The 18,106-nt window shown below is 35.2% G+C and overlaps 3 protein-coding genes and 1 long non-coding RNA gene across 6 annotated transcripts in view; 1 reads left to right on the forward strand and 3 right to left on the reverse strand.

Annotated features, from left to right (window-relative positions):
* Window positions 1-8,406, reverse strand: part of LOC116178078 (protein Gawky) — a 52,974-nt gene extending 44,568 nt beyond the window's left edge. The window contains exon 1 of the mRNA XM_031497376.1: window positions 8,268-8,406. The gene's annotated coding sequence lies outside the window, so the exon portion shown is untranslated. The remainder of the gene's footprint in view (window positions 1-8,267) is intronic.
* On the forward strand, window positions 3,355-4,763 carry LOC116178079. Of its 2 annotated transcripts, XM_031497384.1 has the most exons (4): window positions 3,355-3,616; window positions 3,671-3,894; window positions 3,943-4,193; window positions 4,254-4,763. In XM_031497384.1, the coding sequence occupies exons 1-4, from the start codon at window positions 3,581-3,583 to the stop codon at window positions 4,547-4,549; spliced, it is 807 nt and encodes a 268-aa protein (XP_031353244.1). In that variant the 5' UTR covers window positions 3,355-3,580; the 3' UTR covers window positions 4,550-4,763. The 2 variants fall into 2 exon arrangements, with proteins under 2 accessions (XP_031353244.1, XP_031353243.1); XM_031497383.1 differs by having other exon boundaries at window positions 3,671-4,193.
* On the reverse strand, window positions 4,574-8,248 carry LOC116179537. Its single transcript, XM_031499332.1, has 5 exons — window positions 7,440-8,248; window positions 5,806-7,393; window positions 5,494-5,739; window positions 5,225-5,427; window positions 4,574-5,173 (listed from the first exon to the last, which is right to left on the reverse strand). The coding sequence occupies exons 2-5, from the start codon at window positions 5,819-5,821 to the stop codon at window positions 4,574-4,576; spliced, it is 1,065 nt and encodes a 354-aa protein (XP_031355192.1). The 5' UTR covers window positions 5,822-7,393; window positions 7,440-8,248.
* A 3,869-nt stretch (window positions 8,407-12,275) lies between the features above and the next one.
* On the reverse strand, window positions 12,276-14,045 carry LOC116179819. Of its 2 annotated transcripts, none has more exons than XR_004147048.1 (3): window positions 13,105-14,045; window positions 12,347-12,552; window positions 12,276-12,294 (listed from the first exon to the last, which is right to left on the reverse strand). It is a non-coding gene; the product is annotated as an uncharacterized LOC116179819 (long non-coding RNA). The 2 variants fall into 2 exon arrangements; XR_004147047.1 differs by having other exon boundaries at window positions 12,782-14,045.
* Between the last annotated feature and the right edge of the window lie 4,061 nt (window positions 14,046-18,106).

Here is an 18,106-nt window from a genome sequence, read left to right on the forward strand (position 1 = left end):
GAAAAGCCCGCCACACACGGAGAGACTTGCATGTGCGTTAATGAACGCTCTTATTTTGGTAGAGCAAAATCTTCATTAATTTCGTCGCGGAAACTGTAAAATGCGTTGCCTTGATGCACAACAACTAACTTGTGTGCTCTTTCCGTCTTGGTCAATTGCGTTGAAAAACAAGGTACCATCTGACAACAGTTGGCAGCGAACATTTCCAGAAAAGTGACGTCATCACCGGTATGAATATAACGAAAACGAGCCCCCCTTCAAAAGTTAGCAACATCCGATGATATAAAAAAAAAAATAACGTGGACACAAGCCATTGAAACACCGTATAAAAATATTTATATAGTTTCGTACAAAATTTGCGTAGTTTGGGAGCGTTTCCAAAATATTTCCCTCACATCACTTCTGAGATATTTCTTAATTTTTCTGAACATTTCAGAATATCGGTTTACTTTTTTTTTAATTTTCTACACGTTTCTAAAAACTTGCAAAAATTTATCAGTTTTGCAACATTTATACAAAATGTTCTACACAAATATCTCCAAAATTTCAAAAAAAAGTTGTAGCAACCTTTTTGTAATCTCTTAAAACATTTTCAGATTTTCTACGCATTTTCAACATTTTTTACAAGTTTGACGTAAAATGTCTACTTAAAAAAAATTCCAAAGTCCCTACAAATTTCCTTTCTACTAATTTCTATTACTTCATTTTTTCCAATTTGTAAAATTGTGATTTGCGGTTAATTAAAAAACGCTCCAAAATGCCGAACGTTTTAAAGTTTCAAAAAATCCCTTCTTACTGATTTCTATTTTTGAAAAATTCACCAAAAATTTTTTTGCCTAATTTCTTTAAGCTATTGTTCTACTTTTTTCGCTATTTGGTTCGTTATGGCGTCGAGGCTTGCACCAAGGAAGGAATTTTTTTTGCGTTTATAGCTAAAAAAGTTATTGAAAAAAAACCAACAAACCGTTTTTTACATGTTCCATAATTTTACATTTTTGCCGTTTATTAACGATCCTCGAGATCGTTTATAATTTTGTATTGCTGTCTGTCGTCTCTCTGTTGGTCTGTCCGTCTGTTCCTTTGTCTGTCTGTCCCTCTATCTGTCCGTGTGAACGATAACTTTGTTTAGAAATGTCCGATCGCTTTGACATCTCCGTTAGTTATGAACTGAATTGTATGAAATTCAATATGGGCATAGCTGGTCATATAATACGCAATGCCAAAAGTCGAGTCGAATCGATTCAAAATTCACAGTGCCCTTTTCGTATCTCGACCGTTTATAAACCGAATTGCAAACTTTTTTATTTATAAAAGTATTTGAGTTAAATTTGATACGTAGGCACTTGGAATAAATGAAAATCTAACTCCAGTTTCAAAATTTGGTTTTGCGTATGCGCAGTGCCAACTTTTTTATTTATGGACGAATTTAAACGAAATTTGATACATAGGCACTTGGAATAAAGGAAAATCAAAAGCCAGTTTCAAAATTTGGTTTTGTGCATGCGCAGTTTCAATTTTCTTATTTAGAAAAGCAATGAAATGAAATTCTTCTCATAAACTGAAATTGAAGTACAGGGAGATCAATAATCATGTGGAAATGCGCTTTTTGTAAATCGTTTACGATTACTTTTTTAACTTGTTGTACCTACTTTAGTGCTCTTTTACTGTAAGAATCTTTGATAGAATTTATTTCCCACATTGTACATGTAAGATATTAAAAATGCTTCATATCCATACAATCCACTAATCTGACAATTCCAGTAACTTGGATGTCGAATTACCGAGCGCCTACTGAATTTCCAAAGGTCCTAAACATTTCCCAACATACGAAATGAGCAATCCGAAACGGAGTTTCAATGGCTCCCACACTAATTTTTTGGTCGCAAGTGGAAAAGGCTTCCCTATGAAAATGGTCGTCCTAAGGAAAAAATTAATAATTGATTTATTGATCGATCGATGCAAATTTTATCCAATATCGCAGAGCAAATCGGATAATCTCAAGCAGGTGTTTCAACGGCCTGTGTCCACGATATTTTTTCATATCATCATTTGATACTAACTTTTTAGAGGGGTTCGGGTTCGTTGCTGGTAATGTTCGTTGCCAACTTTTTGGATCTGTATTTGACCACTGAAAGCATATTCATACGTGAAGATACTAATTAACAAGAAATTTAATTTTGTACTTCAGAAATATTGCGCAGAATCTTAGAAACCGGAACATTAAGTATCATAACCTCACATTTAGAACAAATTAAGTGAACTTAATATTAATATCGTGCATAATTTCCAATCTCCACCTTACCCCGAGTGTTTACAACAAAATTAGAAACCTAATTAAAATTGTAGTTTGTGGCTTGTTGGGGCTACAGTGACTATAAGGACAGTGGCGATAACTTATCATACTACGCCATATTGGAGCTAAAAAATTGATTGTAGGATCAATATACAGTGGCACCACGCTCAGAAAGTCCCTGACAGGGCGTGTCCGTAAAATAAAGCAAATACAAGAAGCACAGTGTAAACTAAAATAACGTGAAGCGTCAACTGTCAAAACGGAATAATTAATAATTGTGGTGCGGAATGTATCGCGTCGATTTGCAGATTTCCTATTGGTCAGCCTGAATTATTTCAAAATTAGTTCGCATATTTTCCGGGGCTTTTCTGAGCATGGTGGCACTTAAAGTTACTAAATATAGAAAGTACCGCAATCCATTGCGCTCGTGTGTTAGAGAGAGAACGCATGATTTTTGGCCAAAAATGGCGGAAGTTACCAGATTCTAGATTAATGTTAGGGATTGTTCCACCTGTTTGGAAATATCTGTATATATTTTTATAAAACATGACAGTACTATGAAGTTAGGTTATAAAAAATTACAGCTATTCAAATTTTATTTGTCAATTTTTTTAAGTTGGCAGCAAATTTGCCCAAAAATGGCGGATGATTGCGGTACTTTCTATATCTAGTGACTTTAGTGGCACTGTACCTTGTCACGTCAAATTGTGACCGTAGAATAATAAATGTCAGTTTCATTTAAGTAAAGATTCTCGTTCAAAACTAACAGCGCAGACACGATCGTTTAAAGCTTTGCAGAACAACCTATGGGAAAACCACTGCGTCCCAAAATTCAAAAAAATATATGGAAAACGGTATAATAAGAATAAAATATGGTGCAATATCCAAAATGTAACCATTAATCATTAAATTGTGTTTGACATTTTAGTATCTTCTGTCACTGTTGACCCTTGTCGCGTGTTTCTCCTTCCGGGATTAAAAGTATTACTTTAGTCCCTTAAATGGAAGACAAAGATTTAGTCCACGGAGTACAACAGATCAATATTCCTTGTGCTTCAGCAATCCTCAATGTTGAACATTAGACACTTAGGACAGAGCTGTGTATCCGTGTCCGTATGACTTATCCTTATCGCATTACGTTAGGCTCCTCCCATTTTACGTATTATCATGCGGATACGTGTAGCCTTGAGAATAAACCGACGTACGCAACATAGCTTTACGGTTGGGTTATGAGAGTCGGTGTATTTGAAAAAGTGAGGTTACGTTTGTGTTTACATCACTGAAATCATGTTTCTGCAACAGAACAGTAGCTGTGCAAAAACGGTAAGTGCGCATACCATTGAGTTAAAATGACCAATAAAGGTTTCCTTAATTTAGGGTTCTCAAGCCCGCAAATCGAGGACGTTTTTTTCACTTCAAATGGATATCCATCTAATGCGATTGTGTGTAGAACACAATCCATACCAACTAGGCAAAAATCAGTGGGATCTGATTCTTGCCGACATGAAGGAGACGTTTAATGTGGAATTTTTGTTGCGCACATTGAAAGAGAGAGCCAACAAATTGGTGGACAAATATCAACAAGAGCAGCTGCAATATAAGTACTTTAGCCAATACTGTTATTTTTTTATAATCATTACATTTCGTAGAACTGGTACAGAAAAAGAACATACGGAATTAGGGAATTTGTTAGAGGTAGTCGTTGCTTATATTGATGCAAGCAATGTGCCTATAACCCGAACCACAAATGCTGATTCCCGTAGTGCAGATGAAGATGAAACAGACAATTCTAATGTAGTTTCCACACCCCAACTTAAAACAGCAAGACCTCGGGCCACAGCAGCAAATGTGGAAAAACACACTGCAGACATGGAACGAGATGAACTCTTAAATCAGACCGGTAAGCAAGTAACTAGTATGGCAAGAATAAAATTGTATACATTCCATTAACATGCTGTAGAAGATACAGCACCAGGACCCATAACAGTAAGAAAAAAGCGTAGTGCGCTGCTTCCTGAGGATGAGCTTATCAAACGAAAACAAGAACAGGATTATGACATTGAAGTGAAAAAATTGAAACTTGAAGAGCGAAAAATGGAAATCGAGTATGACCTGCAGCAACAAAAAGCAACATTGGAACGAGAAAAACTAGAAGTTGAGAAAGAGAAGATCAGAATTACAGAAGAAGAAAATAAACGACGTGATGTCCAACAGCAACAGATGCATGAATTGTTAATGTTATTGGCCAAAAAATAAATTGTTTTACAGATACAACATTGTTTATTGTAAATATTCTTGGATACTAGGTGGTAAACAAGCAAAATAATCTGAGATTTGACATCCACTCATGCAAATATAACAATTTACTAAAAACGCTGCTACATAATATTGAAATTTTAAGTGTTGTAAATAAACTTTCTGATTTTTTTTGAAGTCCACAAAGGCAAATAACTGCACAATTTTCCCAAAACCATATTCAACACTCACACGTAAAGCAGACATAGTTTTGTTGAATAATTTCTGCCTTTCAGTGAGACTGTGATGATTTTTATAGCCAACTTTAATGTACTGGGAATTGGAATAACCAGGGTCACCGTACAAGGCATAGTTTGTGGTAGGTGTAGAGAATACATTTGCCATTTCTAGCCTTATATCACTTAAATTAAGAATAGCTGCATCATGTCTTCTTCCAATAAATGGGCCATCAAGCCTACCAATTAACCCATTGGGAAATACAATGCTTTGGTACTTCAGCATATGTTGCTTTTTGTAGCCACTATAGAAATCTCTCTGTTTGTATTTTGGCCTGCATATGGCTCTCGCAGTGCCATCAATAAATCCAATAATGTTTGGATACATTGACCCAGCTGCTACGCAACACTAGAATTAATTACAAACATTTAGTGAGTTTGGTATTAATGACAATCTCACCTGCGCAAATTCTTCCAATCTATTAAGTATCCAGCATTGATTTAAGGACTGAACACGGTGTTTGTTTCTAAAATAAACAAATTTTACCATGTAATTGAAAATTCGTGAAATTGTAGACGGATCTCTATGAAAGATGTTCACAAGATCACATAATCTATTTGGATAGCTTAAGCGGCGAAGTAATATACATAAGCCTTCTATTCCTGGAAATAAGTTGGTTTGTGTGATCAAGTACCATACAAATGCTGAACCTAACTAGGAACACTTACCAGTACATCGACTTCTATGAACAGTGAAATTTTGTGGGATCCGCAGTAAATTTACCAGTGTATAAATTTGAAAATGTGTAAATCGAAACAAATTTTTTGCATCGTCATCTGAATATTTTGATAAATCAAATTTTTTTCGACTGTAGGAGCAAATTCTGCTATAGTGCAATGTTCGTTTTTTACATATTTTCCAATAGTCTTCAGTTGTTATTACTCCAGCTAAACATAACTTTTTCCAAGCAGCGTCTGCGTTTTTTTAAACAAATCTAAATATTTAATTATCCTACACCTAACCCACTTTAAATTACTTACCTTTAAATTTACCCATTTTCGATTCTTAAAAATGTTGACATCAGAGTAACCGAATATTCTAAACGTCAGATACGCTACCTTAGAAAAACACAGTCCTAACTAAAGCAACCTTAACTCACAGCATACGTATACGTATCCGTGACAAAGTAACGTTTACGTAATACGCACACGTTTACACAGTGCTTGTCCTAAGTGTCTATTAAACCAATTCAAGCGTATTTATGATTACAATTACGTTATCCATAACCATAATTGAATTCGCTGCTAAATTTCGGATAAGCTGCTTCTCTATCTAAACTCAGTCATTAGGCTTCTGAAAACTTTTTTTACAACAATTACCAGTCGTAAGGTTAGGCACAGTTTTACATTTCTAAAAACACTTCAAGCGAATTACATACCTTACAATATCGTATATCCAAGCTATATGCTCGGCTATATAAGTTTTTAAAAATCGAGTTTATATAAAACTGGAGACGGAAAACGTAAAATAAAGCAAATACAAGAAGTGTAAACTAGTAACGTGAAGCCGTGACAATCACAGGTGACACTGTCAAAACAGTATAAATAATAAATATAGCACGGCGTGCACCCCGTCGTTTTGGAGGCTTTCTATTGGCCAGTTTGGAATTTAGCTCCAATATGGCGACGGGAACCAACGACCAATCAAAAACGAGATACCCTGTTGTCGCCACTGTAGTTAGGACACGCTTCGGAATATCTGCAAATACATTACTTACCTAAACCACAGCGTTTAACTTGCAACACCACAATGCGGGTTTAAATTGTATGTACATTTGTACGTATGTACAGTACAGATGATACGATACGAGCGAGAAAATATCAAATGATTTTCCAGAAATTAAAAAATCCGCATAGCAGTGAATTCCGCGAAATCAGTTAAATTCCCAGGAAAAAGCTAGAGATTTCCGTGAACTTACGCTCAGACCGGTGATTTCTGGAAGTATCTACCTGCACGTTTTCGCTACATTGGTTACCTTTTCGCCCGTACATTTTTGGGATTGTTTTTTTCCCAATATATCGGAATCGTTCCAGAAAAAGAAAACTCCACGCACGATTCCGTGGCCCTTGCGTCCAACTCTGTCTAATTTTCGTAAACATCAGAGAAACGGCAAAAGCAAAAAATAATGATAACAAACAATTATTTATCGTTTATTACATTACATTCCACATAAGTACACATGCACGCTTCTTCCCTGCCACATTGTACCTAAATAGACAATTAAGGTGAAAGGGAAATTTGCGAATATCCAACATTGTAGATCTGGGGTAGGTATAAAACACAAAATGAAAACTACCAACTTCTTTACTTCGCTCCGTAGAAAGGGATTGAAAACGTGATGTTTTCACATGAACTTGTCCAAGGCCGTAACTTTATTGATTGATTTTAGAATGAGAGCGTCCTACAGACAGGTGACCGATTGAAAAATAAATGCACAATAAATATTTAATGTACTAGTGAACTCTTCCCAGGTGTGCTGCCTTGCAAAATTAGGTAAATTTGTTTAGTTTCGGCCGCACCTGTAATGAATTTGTACCGTCGACGTCGGTCGCCGCAACTGTGGACAATCTATCGAATTACTTAATGAGACAGCACAGATTGATGCCCAACTTACGTATGTAAAATGCCATTACCTATTTTTGTGCAAGACCGAATTGTAAAGGTATTCGACGCGGTAATCAAAATTACTTTCCATCGAGCCTGGCAACAGTGTTCGGCATGCACTGATATCAAGGTCGCATATTTGCAAAGTACGAGTAAAAGGCCGTCTGCATATTAGCGATTACCACTTAATTTCTTTCTGACTGCAACATCACGGTTTTTGTACAATAACAATCGCGGCGACTGTGCGGCATATTTGCGGTACAGATGCGAAAATATGCTCGCAGACATCGTGCTCTCCATCTTATCTTGTCAATACATATTGTATGTGACCCCCCCCACATGATCCTACCGAACGAAGCACGTTTTTTAAACCATTGGTTATGCACAAGTTTTCAACTGATGCAACTTAAAAAAGCTTGTTTACGCCATTTACCTTGTTTAAGCATACTTATCTGAGAATTTGGACCAGTGATAATCAACGATAACTCGCCACAAAGTGCGATAAGTAGGTAGCTTGTCGACCGTTCCAATTTATTAAAAGGGTAATAATGCAGATAGGTGGGGGGTGGTATTTCAAAATAAACAAACCCTCAGCCCTCACCATACGCTCCCAAATGGTACAAAATACAAATCAAGCCACTACGCCTTCGAGATAAAAAAAAATTTAGAAATATCTCGCAACTCATTGCAGATATGAGAAACTATCTAAAAATACAGCACATAAATAGCGTAGGTAGCAAAATAAGACGCCATTTAACCTTCCCCCACAACTTTACATAAATTGAAATCGAAATAAAATGGGGAGCCGAAGTGCGCAAGTATACAAAAAAAAACTTACCCGTAATTTGGAGTCTTTTAATTGAAAATTCGCACAAATATCACTTTTAAAATCAATCACGCTAGACGAATTGCAATTCGCTTTAAATATCTACATTCATAATACAGCACGCCATTTTTTTTGTCGGCGATCGCTCGCTTAACGGTCGGTTGTTTCCGTAGTTGAAGTTACAGGATGTTTCACGAGCAGGGGTAGTTTAAATACAGGAACCGTAGGAAGTGTCTCATTTAGATAAATAAATATTTAATTAGCGCACGGGCATAATTTATCTCGTTATTTTCGCACCCCAAAATGTTGAAAGACTAATTACTGTAACTTAACTTAGTTTACAAGCGCAATATACAAGGAAGTTCTCTTTTAATTACAGGAGAATCCCTGTATTCGTGTCAACATTTCAACAAGTGGAAGTGAATTCATCTGTTGTATGTAGGGTCGTGTTATATACAGGGTGACATTTTAAATAGTATCAGTAGACCGTATCTTTTTTTCATATTGAGTGAAAGAACGCTGTTTGGAGGCTGTCGCGGCCCTAAGCTGACTACTTTTGTCCCGTATGTCTTTGTTTGTTGCTCAGTCCTTCCTTTGCGTGATCTTTGTTTCTTTTAAGTGTTCAAACACCGCCTGTTGCCACCAAATTCTTGGTTTCACTCATACATTATACATACAGGACGTAGAAACGGTTTACGCACTAATTCTTTATATTTTACTTATTTTCTCCAATTTCCCGCAACAAAAAATTGCAATTGGGCACATGACTAGACGCAGAATTTTACAATCTACACAAAATCTATTTACAACTTTGGTTCAAGAATTACCATTGAAATGATTATGGTGCGTAAACCAATTCTACACCCTGTAAGGGACCTAACCTCCAGGATATAATTTGTTTGATAGATCTGATAGAATATTTTGGTAACGCATAGTTACGAAACCTAAATGGGAATGCCCACTCGTACTAAAAAAATGTTACTTTCTTGTAAATTTGTTTGGGCGGCTAGCTCAATATCAAGAAATGGTTTTTGACCAATTTTTCCAGGAGGAAATAAAATCAGAATTATTAGTGCCGTTATAATTGGCGCCCAACGTGTAGCTCGGGAAATGTAGAGGTTGCAAAATTAAGTAATTTGAAGAATAGGATCGACCCCTTTTCTTGTACACTGTTGTACAATAGTGTTCGTTCCCCTAAAGTCACTAAATATAGAAAGTACCGCAATCCATTGGGCTCGTGTGTTAGAGAGAGAACGCATGATTTTTGCCCAAAAATGGCGAAAGTTACCAGATTCTAGTAACTTTAATGTTAGGGATTGTTCCACCTGTTTGGAGATATCTGTATATATTTTTATAAAACATGACAGTTCTAAGAAGTTAGGTTATAAAAAATTACAGCTATTCAAATTTTATTTGTCAATTTTTTTAAGTTGGCAGCAAATTTGCCCAAAAATGGCGGATGATTGCGGTACTTTCTATATCTAGTGACTTTACGTTCCCCGGCAGACACTGAAAATGTTGATTCACCCTATACCTACGGTTGGCAACACTGGGGAAAAACTATGAGCAGAGCCATCTATGTAACTTTCATATAAAAACGACGGACGTTTCGCGGTACTTTTGAATCTCGGTGGCAGTGGACTCGATATGGACGGCACGAATGAACTCCTACGTTGTGTAATCGGTTCTTTTAAAGGTATCTGTGATCATGACCGTATCAGGCATGGAAAGTAACACTACACGGACTAGTGAGTATACTAGTCAGTCGGTGAGAAAACGGTCTAATGGGCATAGTCAATTGTGACGCAACTAATTGTTGCTAACGCTATCCTTTTTCTCGCTAACAACTTTTTCAACTCATTCTCATACTTTTCATTAAAAACAATATGTTTTCCTATTACGGTCATGCCGTGATACGTTGATGTAGTGGGTAGACACCTTTAGTGTCGGGACGTAAGACTAAAGGCCAGTTTATAAAAGCCGTAGTCGTAATAGTTCGTTTAGTTTTCATATAGGCTATACAGAGACATGGAGTGGTACATGTCTCTGAGGCTATACCAATACAATGGGTACGTTCAACGAACATAGCAAAAGTTAGCAGCTGATTTAATTTTGCGGTCAGCAAATGTAGTGTGTTGAACGCTTCTAAATTTGACATTTTTAATTCAAAATTCAACATAACCTTATTATACTTATATGTGTACGTGATGGATCAAATATTATTTACTTAATTTCTTGATAGCGCTAATAACCATAACCTTATATAAATACATTAATTATGAGAACGCACAATAACATAGTAATTTAAATCAAATATTACTGAAAATTCCCCATGTTGTACCACAATATTCAGAAAGCACACATATAAAACACTTTCGTTGTTCAAGGCATGTCAATTTAAAGGTTGGTACGGAATTATAGGTTACAGAGTATATAGTTCAATGGTTAAAGCAAATGTACTGTCAACAAAACTTTTAAATTGCCATGGTATCCCGCCTTTTTTACGCTGACAGCAGAAGTTAGAATTAAAAATTGATGCTGAGCATTGCGGTCAGCTAAAGTAAGCAATTGCTAACAGCGGTAGTTAGCAATGCGTTCAATAAAATTTTGCGGTCAGCAGCTAAGCCCGTTGAACGTACCCAATGGCTATACGCAGCCGCGTTTATAAAACCCGGAACTTGGCGGAGAATTCATGTAAATTTAATATATATGATTTAAAGTCGACGTTCCTAAAAACTGGCGCATGCGTTTGTTATTCAATTTGAAATACTTCGCTTGTTTGACCACAGCCTGTATTCTATGGTTTGACGACATGCATGAATTCTAACCTCAAATTTGTGTTTACATCGTGAAACTTGTTGGAAGTGATCATGAACATGGAAATTGATTTATAAATATAAACCAAAACAATGAATACGCATAACTTAAATAACAGCACAATTCGAGACAAGCGGATCTTAAGTTATTAGATGTTATAAACCCACCTGCGAAATTGCCGTTGATAGCCTTACAACTACAATGACAACAACGATTACAACTTTTTGTGCGTAAGATAAGGCAAGAACAAATAAAATTTATTTTGGACGCAAAAGGCGATGCAGGGAAACCTTCTTCGGGACAAAAACCCCGACATTGCTTGGAATACATTAAAAAAATCAACTACGGCAACAAAATGCAACAGTAGGTGGGGGGTGCATGAAACTTACTTTTTCTACAATCGATATCCAAAGTAGGCATTTGCGCTCGTATTTGACAACGCAAACGTCATCTTTTTCGAGGAATGTCACTTTAAGCGACAAAATAGAAAAAACGCTCGCTCTCTCAATTATTAACTATAAATCAAATATGCATTACTTAGAGTATCCAATGACAACGAGTAAATGACATCTTTCATTTGGGCATAAGATTAAAATGATTTGAGTGAAAAATTTAAATTTTTGGAAATATGTGAACTGCTCGATTGTAGAAAAAACCTTGTGTGTAATTCGAGCGCAAATTGATTGTCGATTTCAAGAGATTGCCGCGCTCCTTCGTCGCGCGTCAACTGTCTCTTTCAATCGACAATATATCATTTTGCGCTCTTAATACACAAATAGCTATAAAAAGTTGTATAAAATACAATTTTTATTCATAAAACATTACAAAAGGGGCTTCATAGTTCCACCTGACACGCAAACAATAGGTTTTGTAAATGTTAATACATTCAACTTCAGTTGAAAGTACAATAAAGAAATACTATTCTTTTTTTCTTATTTTTAATCTGGATGCGGCTAACCTAAACCACTCCCTCACAACGCACTCAAATTCAGCCAGTGTGAGTGAACTGTACTCCCGGATCATGGCATCTGCAAAAAACAATGTAAAACAAGTACATAACATTCATGACTGGTTACATTTAATTATATTCATAATCTGCGTGTCTTTTATCTTGAAATTGCCTCTTTGGCCAAGCCACGAACAAGATTTACCCATGTCGTCACTATATATCGCACGCAGCGCACGATGGGTGTGATCCTTGATGTTTATTAATATAATTTACCTGGAAATCAATCTCGATTGGAATGGCACAATCGTCGATCCTCATTAATTACCAAATCTTCTCTAGCTTTAGAAGTTAAATTTGCCTCGTACTGCATCAAGTCGTCGACTGTACGAAATGGGAGGTGTTCAGCGACAGATTCGGTAGGTACCTTTATTTCATCCGGCTTCTGATCCTTTATTTCATCCAGCTTGTTTAGTTTCTTATAAATTTGTTTCAACAGAAAATTGTTTTGCATGTGGATATGATACATCTTTTCTGAAATAAAATCAACTTTTTGGTATCTGGGTACCTTTACACATAAAAATACACCCCATCCTTAGTTCTTCAAAATTTTCAACTACACCAAAAAAACTCTAATTCTTCCAAAGCACAAAACATGCATAAATAAATACAAGTTATACTTAAAAAACATTTCTTTGATCTACATTCCACTAAATTTTGTACTGTCTTTCACTTTTGGTTTATATATCTATAACTTACGTACCTGTATCCGTTAATTTATTTGTAAATTCTGTACATGTTTGTTATAGGTAGACATACTATATGTTTTTTTTACTGACTTGATCAATGCCACATTACTTTGGTCTATTATCTAATCAAGTTATTACTTGCGCATGCGCGAGGTAAACAATGTTCAAATCTAGTTCAAAATTGTCTTAGGTGATTTTGACTATACAATGCGCATAACATAAGTATTATTATGGTTCTCTTTCTGGACCTTTACTGGCGTGGGCGGTACTATGGTTCGAGTTAAATAGGTAATACAAGCTTCGTAACAAACAATGATTCCTACATCAACAAGCTTACCTTTTAATCACCAGTAGAAAGAAAATATGGGAGGATAGAAATGCAGGGGAAATGCACAAACCCAGTAAATATGTATATTATATATTTCTTATTAAACTGCTGTTAGTAGGTTCACTGTAGGTACAGTGGAACATGTGAATCTATTTTTCGTCTTTATTTTATGTATTAATGCGACAGGTATTAATTTCACATTAAACGTCTCTCTTTCCTCTTCTAACAATTGCCTATTTGCCAAGTCACGAAAGCATTCGTCCGTCGTCTTCTGTCCAGTGGCGTGTATCACTGCAAAGGAAGTTATGTAAACAACTTTAGCTAAATGTTCAAGGATAATTTGTAAGCGTCTCTGTCAAAATTTCGGAAACTCGCCTACTATTATGCCTGCAATCATAAACTCCTTGTTATTCCATAGGTCATTAACCTGGTGGGGATGCGTTAAATGTATCCATAATGGGAAAGCCTCACCTTCGACGAGCACGTGAGACATAATTTGGTTGGTACCAGATACTGGTTACTCACTGCTTTCTGATTTCAAAATTAGCAAATGTAGCACCATCAATGTGCCTACATTAATTGCTATGAATTTACAATAAATACAAGTAAAACAATGCTATTCTTGTAAAATATAGCGAACCACTATTAGGGCTAGTAGTACCTAGTAGTAGTTAGAAGTTTTTTAATTGTAAATATAAAGTATTGTTGTTTAATGAACAATGTACATTTAGAAGGTAAATTAGCTTGTCACTACTAGATGGAACATATTCAGATAGATATTACTTTTTACAACGCTCAGAAGAACATTTACTTGCGACTTTGTTTTGTTTGTAGATATATATTGAGGTCGGATTGAAAAGCAGACATTGATCTGAATCCCACCTTAAGGTTTAAAACTGCAGTAGTTCACATTAAGCATTTATTTGTATTTTTTTTCTTTACACTAATTTTTTTTTAAATCAATTTTTTACAATTCTCTTTAATTGCTTTTTTTTAATGGTAACTGTCTCATTTGCCATATTTGCAGTTATTAAATAAAGCCATATTATTATTATTATTACCACATGCTTCCCATATTTTGTCAGTAAAAAATACATTCCAATCTGTTTCTATTTAAATGGCGTACAAATCTTCTGCTTCTTTAGCAGCTGGCGTATTCATGTCCTTTAAAATGGATCTGTTCTCCAATTGTTTGAAGGAAAAATTCATTCCTTTTAAGGTTTAACCTGAAATGTATTATAGCGCTGCACACTCACGGAAAATTTGAACATTCATCGTTTAGTTTTTGCACGAGTTCAGCTATGGTTGGAAGCCTTATTTCATATAAAAATTGACTATTTGTCGCCCTTCATAAAATGGTTGATAGGTATCTATGGAACTTACTGCTGAAATGTTGATACTTAACTTAACTCTTTACTTAAGACTCGAGCACTACAAGTTATAGTTTAAACATTGAAATGATAAACTTGATATTATTGTTCTTACCTCTCCTACTGTTTGTAGGGGTAATAAAGGAACCCCATTATCATTCAAAGTATTCCATTAAAGAGAGTACAAATCGTTTTAGTGGTACTGTTCAAGATCTTGTGTGCATATAAGTCTAAAACACTTAAAAACCGAGTTAAAAACACTACATCCACCGGCTGTAACCAGAAGATGCACTTAAATGAAAGAACTGTTGACAAATAGACAGTGGTCGAAGTGAGGCGGTATGCGGCGGTATGGCATACCGATAGATTTTTGGTTTTTGTGAAACATACCGGTAATAAATTTATCCACATAGGCATAACGGATAAAGTTTTTTCATGATAATATATACGCATACATACAATACTAAGATTTTATCAGTTCAGCCATACCGGTAAAAAATATTTGCCACTTCGACCACTGCAAATAGATATAAATAGAATCAATTTATCTTTAAATTTAGAAAGTACCGCAATCATCCGCCATTTTTGGGCAAATTTGCTGCCAGCTTAAAAAAATTGACAAATAAAATCTGAATAGCTGTAATTTTTTATAACCTAACTTCATAGTACTCTCATGTTTTATAAAAATATTACACAGATATCTCCAAACAGGTGGAACAATCCCTAACATTAAAGTTACTAGAATCTGGTAACTTCCGCCATTTTTGGGCAAAAATCATGCGTTCTCTCTCTAACACACGAGCCCAATGGATTGCGGTACTTTCTATATTTAGTGACTTTATGACGTACTTTCATGGTACAATAAGACAAGGTATGCCTATGCGCATGTGTTCGTAACGTCATTGGGATAGTCGGGCTCTACCACTAAATAATGTAATATAGTTGTAGCATTGTTTAAATACTCTTTAAACAATGGTTGTAGTATACTTAACCCCGGGTTCTACGCTAATTTCGCGTAAATCCTTTGTGATAAAATGCACAGACTTGGAGCACAAATTCAACGTTTAAAACTACGGAACATGTGGAAATTAGTGAACGCAATTCATATCGCGCAAAGATTGTAAACAGAAGAGTTTTGTGTTAGCAGGGTGTGACCCCTCAGACGGGTAACAATGGGCCTTGACTTCGGGAATTGCCGGCCTATAGCGAGTCGAGTACAGTTCCAGCATTAGGTGTCTAATGTGGTTACGGTTATTTATCACCCCCGTGACCATCCCGTCAAGGCGAAAAAGGGTTGATTTACAAATAACAAAGCATACTATACTTCAAATAAATGTTATCTAAACAAAAATTTAAGGAACATTACACCAAAAAATGACGCCATTTCGAACAATAAAAGTTAAACACGTAATTCCCGCGTTGAGGTCAAGTCAATATTTATAAATGAAAAAATGCCTTATTTCTTATATAAGAAGCTACTTTAATTCGACATGAGTTTCCAAAACTAAAAGCGTTTTCGATTGGCAAAACTCGTGCTGCACGAGTGCAATTTTTACGTTCTATTGGTAATTTTAGGGAAATTTTCTGTGTTCCATTGGCAAATGTGATGCAACAATTACGCACTCAGTGCAAATTTCGACGCACGAGGTCCGAGAGCTTGTGGAGCTGCTAGTTAACAAATTTTCAAAACAAACGTGCGACAATTTGAATTTGTTTCTTGCGTTGGGAGAGTTTTTTGTCGTCATCTAGCGATAGCGAAGATGATGAACTAGCCGTAACTTCTATTTTACAAAAAGTTGCACTTACTCATTAAACTGAACGCCAAAAATTGGCCCTTTACAGGAATTTCAAATTTATATTCCTCATCGTTTATCATAAATAATACTGAAATTGTTTGCCATTTTTTAGAATAGAGATTTGTCGATTACCTAAATCTAAAATGAGGTTATGGACAAATGACAACAAATATCTACGAATATTTATGTTCCATTGAGAGCAATTTTGATATGGATTTCTTCAGTTTCTCGTGCAACACTCGTGCAGTACGAGTTTTGCCAATCGAAAACGCTATAAGAAAATGACTTCTCATGAAGCCACCACACACTACAGCATATTTAACTTAACGAGAATTTGTTCCTTTTAAAAACCGCTTGTGTGCCTTAACAGGAGTCGTTGTTTAGGACTCCTTCGGTAATCACAATTAGCACATTTAAAATCTTTAGACACTTTAGGTATGTTTTAAACAGTGTAGTGTAAGACAGAATTTGTGATGTGTCTCATAATCACACTTAGCGCACTTAAATTCTTTAGAATCGGTATGTGTTAAAAGATGTTGTTTAAAGTGGTATTTGTTATTTGTCTTGTAATCACACGTAGCACACTTAAAATTATTAGAATTGGTATGATTTAAAAGGTGTCGTTTAAAGTAATATTTGTCATTTGTCTCGGTAGCACAATAAACACACTTAAATTTTTTAGAATCTGTATGTGTTAAAAGGTGTCGTTCGAGGTACTGTTTGTTATGTGTCTCGTAATCACAATTAACACATTTAAATTCATTAAAATTGGTATGTTTTAAAAGGTGTGCTTTAAGAAGTTGTTTATTATTTGTTCCATAATCACAATTAACACATTTAAAATCTTTAGAATCAGCATGTTTTAAAAGGTGTCGTTTAAAGCAGTACTTGTCATTTGTCTCGTAATAACAATTAGCACATTTAAATTCCTTAGAATCGGTATGTTTTAAAAGATGTAGTTTAAAGCAGCGTTTGTTATTTGTCTGGTAATCACAATTAGCACATTTAAATTCTTTACAATTCGTATGTTTTAAGAGATGTAGTTTAAAGCAGGGTTTGTGATTTGTCTCGTAACCACAAATGGCACATTTAAAAGCTTTAGAATCGGTATGTTTTAAAAGATGTTGTTTAAAATAGCGTTTGTCATTTGTCTCGTAATCACAATTAGTACATTTAAATTCTTTAGAATCAGTATGTTTTAAAAGGTGTTGTTTAAGCTGTTGTTTAGTATTTGTTCCATAACCACAATTAGCACAATTAAATTCTTTACACACGTTATGTTTTAATAGGTGTAGTTTAAAACAGGATTTGTTATGTGTCTCGTAATCACAATTAGTACATTTAAATTCTTTAGAATTGGTATGTTTTAAAAGGTGTCGTTTAAAGTAATGTTTGTCATTTGTCTCGTAATCACAATTGGCACACTTAAATTCTTTACAATCGGTATGTTTTAAAAGGTGTCGTTTAAAATATTGTTTGTCATTTGTCTCGTAATCACAATTAGCACATTTCAAATCTTTAGAAACTTTGTGTTTTAAAAGGTGTAGTTTAAGGCAGGATTTGTTATATGTCTCATAATCACAATTAGCACATTTATAGTCTTTAGAATTTGTATGTTTCAAAAGGTGTTTTTTAAAGTGGTGTACATTATTTGCCGTGTATTCACAATTAGCACATTTAAATTCTTTACAATCAGTATCTTTTATAAGGTGTCGTTTAAAGAGGTGTTTGTCAGTCCTCTCATAATCACAATTGGCACATTGTAGCACATTACCTTTGTGTGTTAAAATGTGCTGCTGAATCACTTCTTTATTCTTTGTTTCTTCATCACAATGAGCACAGTTA

Source organism: Photinus pyralis, unplaced genomic scaffold, assembly GCF_008802855.1.
Source record: "Photinus pyralis isolate 1611_PpyrPB1 unplaced genomic scaffold, Ppyr1.3 Ppyr1.4_LG8, whole genome shotgun sequence".
NCBI classification, from domain to species: Eukaryota; Metazoa; Arthropoda; class Insecta; order Coleoptera; family Lampyridae; genus Photinus; species Photinus pyralis.